The 10,744-nt window shown below is 44.7% G+C and overlaps 1 protein-coding gene across 1 annotated transcript; it reads left to right on the top strand.

Annotated features, from left to right (window-relative positions):
- Positions 1-9,778: 9,778 nt before the first annotated feature.
- Positions 9,779-10,539, top strand: LOC133888962 (uncharacterized). Its single transcript, XM_062329384.1, has one exon. It carries the CDS (start codon positions 9,858-9,860, stop codon positions 10,356-10,358), a length of 501 nt encoding a protein of 166 aa, XP_062185368.1. The 5' UTR covers positions 9,779-9,857; the 3' UTR covers positions 10,359-10,539.
- Positions 10,540-10,744: the final 205 nt, after the last annotated feature.

The raw sequence follows: 10,744 nt of genomic DNA, 5'->3' as shown, positions 1-10,744 counted from the left end.
ATAGGAGACTAGGGCATATGAGTTTTAATTTGTTTTCTCGTTTTAAGTGTCTTAGGCTTGATTTGAGTATTTCCCAAGCTCAAGTTTGAGAAGAATATTGGTTGTGCTCCTTGTAGACATGGCAAGATGGTTGCCGCTTCTCACCCACCATTTAATCTGGTGATTATTGAATGACCAGGAGAAATTCTTCATATGGACACTGTTAGTCCTTTCCGGGTTCATTCGGCAGGTGAGAAATGGTTTGTATTTATCCTTGTTATTGACTACTCTCACTACTCTTGGGTTTTCTTTCTTATGAGCAATGATGAAGTATTCTCACACTTTCAAAGCTTAGCTTTGAAATTGTTTAAGGAAGTCCCTGGTGCATTGAAAGCAATTCATAGTGATAACGGCACCGAGTTCAATAACTATCTCTTTGAAACTTTCTACCTTGAACATGGCATTGAGCATCAATTTTCTGCCCCACACGTTCCTCAGCAGAATGGTGTGGTTGAAAGGAAGAATCACACTTTAGTGTTGATGGCTAGGACGATGCTCGATGAGCATAGGACTCTTGAAAAGTTTTGGGATGAGGCTATTAGCACTGCTTGCTATATCTCCAATCAGATTTTTTTTGCTCGATCTTGAATTTGACTTCTTATGAGTTGCTCTTTGGGAGGAAGCCGAATGTTTCTCACTTGAGAGTTTTTGGCTGCCGATGCTTTATTCTAAAGCGTGACAATCTTGATAAGTTTGAGTTGCACTTTTTCGATGGGATTTTCTTAGGGTATTCTCTTCATGATCATTCTTACAGGGTTTATAATCTTGACACTAACACCATCATGAAATTATGTGATGTGACTTTTGATGAATCAACCATGTGTGTTAGTTCTGCTTTCGAGTGTGTAGGTGACAAAGAGATTGATGAAAGAATCTTCTTAGATGATGACTTTCCAGCTCTCGATGATAAGGAGGATGATCCACTACTTCCTTCGATCACACCGGCTCCCGAGCTGGCTCCTGTCTCTTCGACATCGGTAGAGGGTGCTATAGCCTCTACTTCCACTTCACCTGCTTTCGTACCTACACCAACTACGTTTGAGCGGGAGGTGGTCTCATAACGCGAGGCCCCTCGGCACATTCAGCGGGTACATCCCCCTTAACAGATGATCAGTGACCTTAGTGAGAGGGTAACAAGATCCAAATCTGCTCAATATGCTTATTTTACTAATTTTGCATTCGTTGCTTCTTTTGAGCCTCATGATGTTAGACACACTCTTTCTGATTCAAATTGGGTCAATACTATCAATGAAGAACTAGAAAACTTTGAGACAAAACAAGTTTGGGTCCTTGTAGAGCCACCCCAAATGTTCACACCATATGCACCAAATGGGTTTTCAAAAACAAACAGGTGGAGGATGAGTCTGTAGTGAGAAATAAGGGTAGACTTGTGGCTCAAGGTTTCACTCAAATAGAGGGGATAGACTTTAGAGAGACATTTGCACCGATAGCTAGACTAGAAGCCATTAGGATCCTCCTTGGATTTTCGACATCCCAAGATTTCAAGTTGTACCAAAATAGATGTCAAAAGTGCATTCCTAAATGGGTTCATAGAGGAATAGGTCTATGTCAATCAACCCCCTGGTTTTGAGTACCCCAAATACCCACATAGAGTATACAAGCTTCAGAAAGTTTTGTATGAGCTTAAGCAGACACTTAGGGCTTGGTATGATAGGCTTAAGTCATTTTTGTTAGAACATGGGTATGTGATAGGGTCGGTTGATAAAATTTTGTTCACCTTTAGTCATGCCAATGATTTTCTACTGGTTTAGATATACGTGGATGATATCATTTGTTGTGGCTCTTCTCATGCTCTTGTGGTCAAGTTTTCATTAACTATGTGTAGGGAATTTGAGATGTCGTTGATGGATGAGCTCAATTTCTTTCTTGGAGTGCAAATCAAGCAATGCAAGTAAGGTACATTCGTTCATCAGACCAAGTACACCGATGACTTGTTGAAGAAGTTCGACATGAGTGATGCGAAGCCCCTGGCGACACCGATAGCTACCTCGATCATGCTTGATCTGAATGAAGATGGCGAGGAGGTAGACCAACGTGAGTACAAGAGTATGATTGGCTCCCTTGTGTACCTGATAGCGACAAGACCCAGCATCTACTTCGCCGTCTGCTTTGTGCCCTCTTCCAAGCATCACCAAGGATATCTCACCGCCAAGTGGTGAAGCACTTATTGAGGTATCTCAAACACACCTTTGAGTATGATATTTGGTTTTATGCATCTTCTTCTCTCTCTTCATGGTTTTTTGGATGTTGATTTTGCTATTTGTAGAATTGATAGGAAAAGTACCTCTGATACTTATCATTTCTTGGGTACTTCTTTTATATGTTGATCTTCTTGCAAATAGTCTAGTGTTGTGCAGTCAACTGCTGAAGCTGAATATGTTGCTACCGCTAGCTGTTGTTCTTAGATTTTATGGATGGTTGCTACCTTAAGGGATTTTGGGTTAGACTTCAAGAGTGTGTTACTTTTGTGTGGCAACACCAATGCCATCAGCTTAGCCAATAACCCAGTTCAACACTCCAGAATCAAACACATAAATGTGAGATTTCACTTCTTACGAGACCACAATGAGAAGAGAGATATTGACTTGAGATACATAGATACCCAACACCAGCTTGTTGACATCTTTACCAAGCCTCTAGATGCAACAAGATTTGCTTATTTGAGGGGAGTGCTTGGAGTGTGCCATCCCTATGAGATTGTATGAAAGGCAGTTGCAACTGTACATGCTCTATCTTACTTTTGTTGTATTTGCATTGCATCTCATCTTGTAAGATAGCCATAGTAATTGAGCTTTGACTTGTATGTCTTTTTGCATTTTCAGTTGTTAGACTTGACTTTGGACTAAGTTGAGTAGTTGTGTAGAGCAATCTTTTAAACTTAGGCTCCTCTTGATGCTTTGACATGAATCATTTCAAGCAAGCCAGCTTTCCTAAATATGAAACTTGACAATTTTATGAATCATGTAGACTATGATATGCTACATTCTTGATCATCATGTTTGTAATCGCTTTGGCTTAGTCAATGCTTATGTTAAGGCTAGTTGATGAATATCTTGCTCTAGGCTTCTTGGTTCAAGACGGTGGATTGAGGAATATTACATTATGTTTTCTGTCTTTGTCAAATGTTTAGCTCATGATAGAACCTTGGAGGAACATATGTTCCTTATGTCGCAAAGACACTACTTGACTTGATCTGAGTGAAAACTTGATAATTTGTGAAATTTGAATTCTTTTGAGCAATCAAGTTTCTTATGCTAAAATATGATCCAATATGGTTGTCTTGATGCTTCATGTGGTTTGCCAAGAAAGTAAACTCATGGTTGCTAACGTCAACTTGAGGATGATATGAATCACAAAGAAATGTGCCTAAATGATCAATTCTGTTTTAATCGCTTGATCTAACTAAGTTTTGGTTTCATATGTGAGTGTTTGTAAAACCTACTGTCATGAATACTTGATTGCCTAGTTTGAGATTGAAGTTTGCTAGTTCTTGATGCTTGTATTACCTCGGCATGAGTGGATTCTTATGTGGCGGTCACTTTTAATATGATTTGACTACTTGAACTTAAATGCACCAAAAATTCTTCAGGATTAACTTGAAAAGTTTCATGCTCTTATGTCACTATCTCTTTCTAAGCCATTATGCGATTGTGAGTTCCATATTCTACTCTCCATAGCCCTTTGATGTTTTTTGCTTCTCCAAATACTTTGTGGTATACTTCTGAAAGCTCATTAGGTTTGCATATTCATGCATTTAATGACATTTTTGGTTCTTGATGTTTGCATTGCCAAAGTGGGAGAACTTATGCACTAAATCATAAAGAAGAAGAATCTTCAAATCTGTGCATTCATCAAGGGGGGCTTTGCATTTGGCTTGTCTCTGCCTCTCTTCGAGATTTTATGATCCTTCTTATGCCAAGTGATATCTTTTGCTTTTTCTTGAGTTTTTTGTCACTTGGATGCTCTTTTTTTGTTGAACTTCTTCAAACCAAAATCTTTGTGCTTTGTGGGTTGTCAATGCACTCATCAAAGGGGAGATTTCGAAACTAAGTTGAAATGTGTCTTGGTTTATATGTGATGAGTAATTGACAATATTGTTATTTTGGTTTGTTGATTTGTGAATTGCATGAGCATGGTTATGTATTGCAGTTATGATCATGACTAACCAAAATTATGGAGAAAATGGAGTTGGCATTTTTGTCTCTGAGTCCAGGAAAATTGCATGCATTGGATGGTCCGGTGCTGAGTAATTTGTATACGTCGGATGATCCGATGCTCAGAAAGACTTCACATTGGAGTATTTCAGCTCAGAAGTAAAAGTTGAAGTACATGCCAAATGATCCGACGATGAAAGACTTCACATCGAACTATTCTTGTAGAGAGATTGCAAAATGGTTTCTGGCAAGAATGTACACGCCGGAGTATTTCATCCCAGAGGCAAAGATTGAATATAAATCGGATGGTCCGGCAATGGAGTGAAGTGAATACTGAAGCTTTTCTTGCAGAGAGGTTGCAAACTGGCTCTAGTGGACTTGCACTGGCCGAATGGTCCGACATTCAAAGGGATGAACGCCAGATGCTTCACCGGAGCATTTCTTGCAGAGAGGTTGCAAGATGGCTAGTCCAGAGAAGAATTACACACCGGATGGTCCGTCGCTCAGAAGCTATGAACACCGATCATCCAGTGTTCAAAATTTTTCTAGGATGTGTCTTAAGCTGAGGATTTTGATTTGAAACTAATCTATAATGGAATGGGAGATATGTGTGTGCTTGTCTCATATTGTGTAGGTGACGGATGCAACTTGGCGACCAACGACGGGATGATCGGGGCCAAGCGGGGTGCTTGGTGCCGAACGATCGAGGGGGTCGGACAGAGTCAAGGGTCTTGAAATAGGAAACACACTCGGAGACGCCAAACACTTACGACATTTTCTTCCTATTCAACTTAATTAAACTGGTTACAATATTGGTATTTAAAGGCATCCGAGCTAATGAGCCTGTTACTCTACATGCAACACTAGCCACGATAACCGGATCACAACTGCGAATAGCTCAGCGCCTAAACTTGCGTACGCATGCATGTACGACTCTCTAATCAACCCACTAATCAACTATGTGCATGTACGCAAAGCACTAACTACCTAGCGTATGTCCATGATGTCTAATGTACACATGCAAACCTGGACCATTTCCTGCATGCGCACAATGCCTTCTACATGTAAGCTAGACTTATTCCCACGCTAACTTCACCACTAATGCACGCACTCCTACAACATGCAAATACATGAAACGCATACATGCAATAAGATTAAACACTAACATTCCCCCTAATCTTGTTGCACTAAAGCGGCGTATCTGGTTGAAGCAGACGCGAATGACTAACATTCTCCCCTAATCTTACATGGAAAAATACACCATCACAAACTAAAGAAGCATGCACACTCGTCTTGAGATCAACAATTATATCTTTCACAGCTATTTCATTTGCTAATACATTGTCAAGAGTCAAGGAAAATAATTTCTTCTCAAGGTTCCATCTAACTTCAAGGTTCTCAAGGTTCCATTTTAGTGAAGGAAACATACAACTTTTCCCTGGTATGCCATCCTTCTACATGGAAGAAATTAACAATCCTTTTCTGAATACACCAATCATCATCTATCCAAGGGACTGTGACACACATATAGCCTTTGTTTTGATTGGATGTCCACATATACATGGTTGAACTAAAGAGATATTTAAAGGTTTTGAAGTATGAATAAAACTTTTCCTTTTCTTGCAAATATATGTCCATTATTTATTTTCTAACAGTGATGCGAAACTTGATCGAAAAGCTAGGGCACAAGGATTTGATGAACTCAACAAGATACTCATGCTCAACTATGTTGAAAGAGTATTCATGCATGATAATTGCCAAATGAAACTTTTTTAGACTAGCTTCTTGATCATACCTGTAAGGTTCAACAACACTTATGTCTTTCTCATGATACTTTCCTACAGCTAGCTGTTGTTGGCCTTCCATCACACTATGAGCCGACCTCAGATGGGCCCAAAATCCAGTTGTTCCTTTGGTGATCTCAGCTCTATATCTTGTCTTGCACTTTGGAAAGTTGCATGTTGCCCACAACTGCTTAACCTTTTGGCCATTCACCTCCACTATCTTAGTTTTCTTGGTAAAGTATTGCCAGACATCCGATATGCACTTTTTGTGCCTCTTTGCTTCATGCTAAGATTCCTCATCACTAAGCACAATCGAATCATCAATTGGACTGGTACCCTATCCCTGTGTCCCACTGCCAATACTAACTGCCACTAGATCAACTGAAAGTGATGCTGCTGTAGGTGTTGCAGATGATGTTGATACACCAACACTTTGACTTCCACTTTCACCTACAGACTTCTTACTTCCTGCCAGTAATTAAACAAATCAATGTATGGCCTCAAGTAGATAAAAAAACAAGTGTATATCAGTACATAGTAGCAGCTAGCTTTGCAATTCAAAAACAAGTGTATATGCTTGCACCTAGCTTTGCAATTGTGATAAATAAGTGTATAATCTAGCCATGTCAGAGTAAAGTGGTAACAAAATATGTCATAGGCAATGCAAGTTTAACGAAGTTTCCATACTGATGAGTACAACTGCTATCAAATAAGATGTGCTTGTTGAATGATTCAGTATTACCTCAATTTGAGTTTAACTAAGCCATTTCAGCATTTGCTACTGCAACAACCAATAGATGAATCAATGTTCAAAAGATTGCTAGCTACTCAATTCGACAGTTCTAAATTCTGAAATAATAGAACATGTTGCAAGTTGCAACTCAACTAGGGTAGTTGGCCAAAACAAGCAGAGCACTCACCACCCGGACTGAATTCCAATTGGGAGTTCAAGGCCTTAACTGGCGTGTGGGGCTAGAGTTGGAGCCTGAGCCGTTGGGTGCTTCTCCGGTCGGCGTCATCGTCGAGACCGACCAGTGCGCAGCAACCATGCGTCAAAGAGGGAGATGAGGTCACTGGACAGTGTTGTTGCCTCATCAGCTCGGCTGTGGGCGGGGTGCGTGCGTGGTCCTGACCTGTGGCACTATGGGAGTGAGACAGGGTACAAGTGGCCGAAGCCCGAATGGGGTCAGATAAAAAATGGAATTGCAATAAGTACATTCCAAGGACACGGTCAGGAAAACATCCATATTATTTCCGATACTAGTTTCGAATATGCTATGCAGGTTTCAGACGATTTTCGAATAAGAACCAAATAAAACAAAAAATGGTTGGGACAAACCAAAAAAATGATATTAGTCGGTCCAGAAAATTACTGTTCTGTTTTCGTCCCTATCTTCACTAGGGATGGAACAACTTTGCTATCCTTTTTCCCTAGACGAAGTGTGATTGTTCATTTGCTCATTTTCCTCATGCTTCTTCCTCCAATTTATCATGCTGCTGCTATGATAAAGAGCAAGGAACAAGAGGACTTCTTGTACACGCTAGTTTAGAGACCATCGGTCCCCCGCATCGTCCTGAGAAGCGACTCAAGGGGACGACTCCTTCACTACCTAGCCTCCCACCCCATGGCACGACGTGGCCGCCGTCACCACCGCTGGCTGGCGGTGGCGCCAAGCAGCGTCCCGTGCAGCCTCCCCTTCCCTCTCTCCCATCCTCTACCCCCTTCTCTCCCTCCAATAAGACTTGCACTCGCTAGTGTCTCCAGTGGCGGCCATGGCTGTGGCGGCCTTTGGTGTGACAGATACGGTGCCTCCATGGACGGACCCAGTGCCCCACGACCGGATGACGTGGTGGCGGTCGACAATGTGGGCAAAGCGACTTCTCATAGGTGGCAGCGGCAACCGAACGACCTAGAAATGTTCGTGCCTCGACTAGTGTGCGGCGACAGTGATTTTTCGATGTTGCTTGCGTTCCACGGTACGTCGTCCCCATTATGGGCTTTGGCGGCTTTGGGCCATCATTTTTGTGGCTGTCGTGGGTGGTCGACGGCTAGGTTCGGCTGCCTGAAGCGCCGGCCAGCCTGTCATTCCGCGTGGGTCGGGCCAAATCCGGGCGCTTGTGCCTTCCTTGGGTCGTTGGTCCGCAGCTATCGGGGCTTCATCGTAGTGGTCTTCCATCGGTGGACTTGGGGTTGTTGGTGGCAGCCCTCATTGCCTGTGGAGCCCCAGATCTTCTCTTGCTGGTCTGACTCTTGCTCCATGCTGGGGTTGTGGTTCCCCTTCACCCAGCGGTGCCTGCCTCCTGGCCTCCCAATGGTATCTACACTCCTCCCTTTACTGAAATTTTCTATTCTCCAAGATCCGAACCGTAGAGAGCTAGACGGCATGGTGGTGGCTCGGGGGCGGCACACGTGGGTGCCCCAAGAACCGCTCTGTTGGCCCTCTTTGCTCCACCATCGGGGTCTGCCTGCGTTTGACGGCCAAGGTACAGGGGCATTAGGCAAAAGCCCTACTCGGCTTTTGGTCGATGCCAACGGATGGTGGCACCTTGGGTGCCACTCCCCTCCTTAGAGGCATTGTCATAATGTCCCCTCCCCCAAGGTGAAAACCTAGCTCCGGATGTTCTGGACAGGCAACGATGGTGTTTGTGGACATCGTGCCCTCCCTGGAGGCGTTGCATTGGAGGCCCCTTCCTAGGTTTGGAGTAGCGGTCAGCTTGGGCACGGACCTGGATCTTTTAACGACGAAATCGTCCGCGTTGTGCCTACCTGGGCTTTGACATCTCTTTTGTCGGGTTGTTTGTCTCACCGTGTTTGTTCTCCGCTTTTGGTTGGGTTGGCCATGCAACAGGGAAGTCGGTGCTATTGTGTCATCAGTATGCGACAAAGCTTAGCAATGATGACTTGATGCACGTTTCTTCCCTCGTAGAGGAGTATGTGGGTTGAGGTAGTAGTTGTGGGTTCGTCGTAGGAAGTCAGAACTGCTGTTCAAGCTTGGCAACGATAATTTACTGCGAACTCTGTCAGTTGTTGTGTCCAAGTGGTCGGTGGATCGCCCTTTTGGACTGCTGTTTCTAGTGTAGTTGTTTGTTCTGCAGGGGTTTTTTGCCGGTTTTCCCTCAATTAACCGCGCAGTTGTGAGATTTTTAGGCCCAATTTCTCTAATAAACTGAGTTAATTCCTTCTTCTATGAAAAAGTCGGTAATATTCTTGCCGTCCTTTTAAAAAAAACAAGCGAACTTCTTCTAACAATAAAACCTGAAACCGATAGTGACTGATTAATCACATGTTTATAAGCTTCAATGACGTTTAGGACCGGATTGATCCGACTGTCTGAATCTCACACTTAGGAAGCCTAGTCAAGCAATGAAAGTCATTGCTAACCACATTATCATGGCTCATCATGTTAATTTGAACAAGTTAATTTACTCAACGGTTCGGGACCGTGCATCTGACCACGCCATGCAGCCGGAGTTTCATTTGTATACTGCACACCTAAATTCCCGGAAGACTCGTTCGCGCCCGTAACGCAGAGCTGACCAATTGGCCGTTCAAACTGACGTTGCATCTGTTCTCTCCGTTCTCTGTAACTTGACACAAGAGAACACTTCACCTACCACCTCTGCTGCACCTACGCACGCGGCCACGCAGCTTCTACGAACTGCTATCACGTCTGAACTTTTCTCCGCCTCGAAATTATTGTTTTGCGCGCGTACTTGACGGCAGCAGCCTCGATAACAAGCGTATAAAAAGGAGAGTGGGGGTGAGCCTTCAGCACAGCAGCTCGATCCTCTCTTCTTACCAAACACACACCAACTCAAGCCGACGCAGGCGACGACGCGACCAGCGGACGGGAGAACGATGGAAGCGGAGGCCTTCCCGATACGTTTCACGAGGGGCATCAGGTCCTACTGGCGCCGGAGCAACTACCAGCGCGTGGACGGCATCGGCGCCGCGGCCCCCGGCAGGCGACGACACCAGCTGGTGCGGCTGGGAGAAGGCAGCGACGGGCCCAGGCCGTGCGCCGTGCGGCTCGGCGGCATGTTCCGGGCGCGCCGCGTCAGGGCGCCGGCCCCGGCCCCCGCCGCGGCCAAGGTCCCCATGCGCGTGCTCGGGAGGATACGGGACGCCTACGTGGACGTGATGCTCGGGGCTGCCAAGGCGCAGCCGGCCGCGGCACGGGCGCAGCCGAGCGCGCCCGAGGCGCTGTGGCAGAAGCGGGTGCCCGTGCGACGGTCGACCAGCCAGGCGCGGCAGAAGCCGGAGGAGCTCGGCCAGAGGCTCGTCATCGAGATGTACAAGTCCGTGCTCGCGTCCAGGGACCTCGCGGGCATGCTCCGTGCGTCGTCGGTGGCGCGATAGCGTGCATCGGCAGTGGACACGTTACGCACGGCCGGGAAGACAGTGATTCATATTATTTCTTTGTTTCTGGTTAACCTCTGTGACAAGTCTTACCTGTACATTGACAAAGCATGGGGTGGCTTTGCAGAAGTTCCCCGATCCCCGGTAATTCTAGTAAGCATATTACGCTGCTTCAAGATCATATATGTTTCATTTTGTAATTAGATGTTCCTTTGGGCATGTTTGGAACGCAGAAATTCCGCGTTCCAACTAGTGAATTGTTATGTTGGATTGGACTGCGACGAAGGATAATATGTTTGGGCGAAGTTTGCAACTCCAAACATGGTAGTTTTCATGATTCCACTACTTCTGCTTGATTTGGATCATGTCGGAGAGGGTAGCACTGT

The sequence above is a fragment of the Phragmites australis genome, chromosome 1 (assembly GCF_958298935.1).
Source record: "Phragmites australis chromosome 1, lpPhrAust1.1, whole genome shotgun sequence".
Taxonomy (NCBI): domain Eukaryota; kingdom Viridiplantae; phylum Streptophyta; class Magnoliopsida; order Poales; family Poaceae; genus Phragmites; species Phragmites australis.
This window is presented reverse-complemented; position numbering and strand designations above follow the sequence as displayed.

Excerpts from the sequence above, each read along its gene's own strand:
- LOC133888962 (XM_062329384.1), top strand. The coding sequence starts at position 9,858 with ATGGAAGCGGAGGCCTTCCCGATACGTTTCACGAGGGGCATCAGGTCC.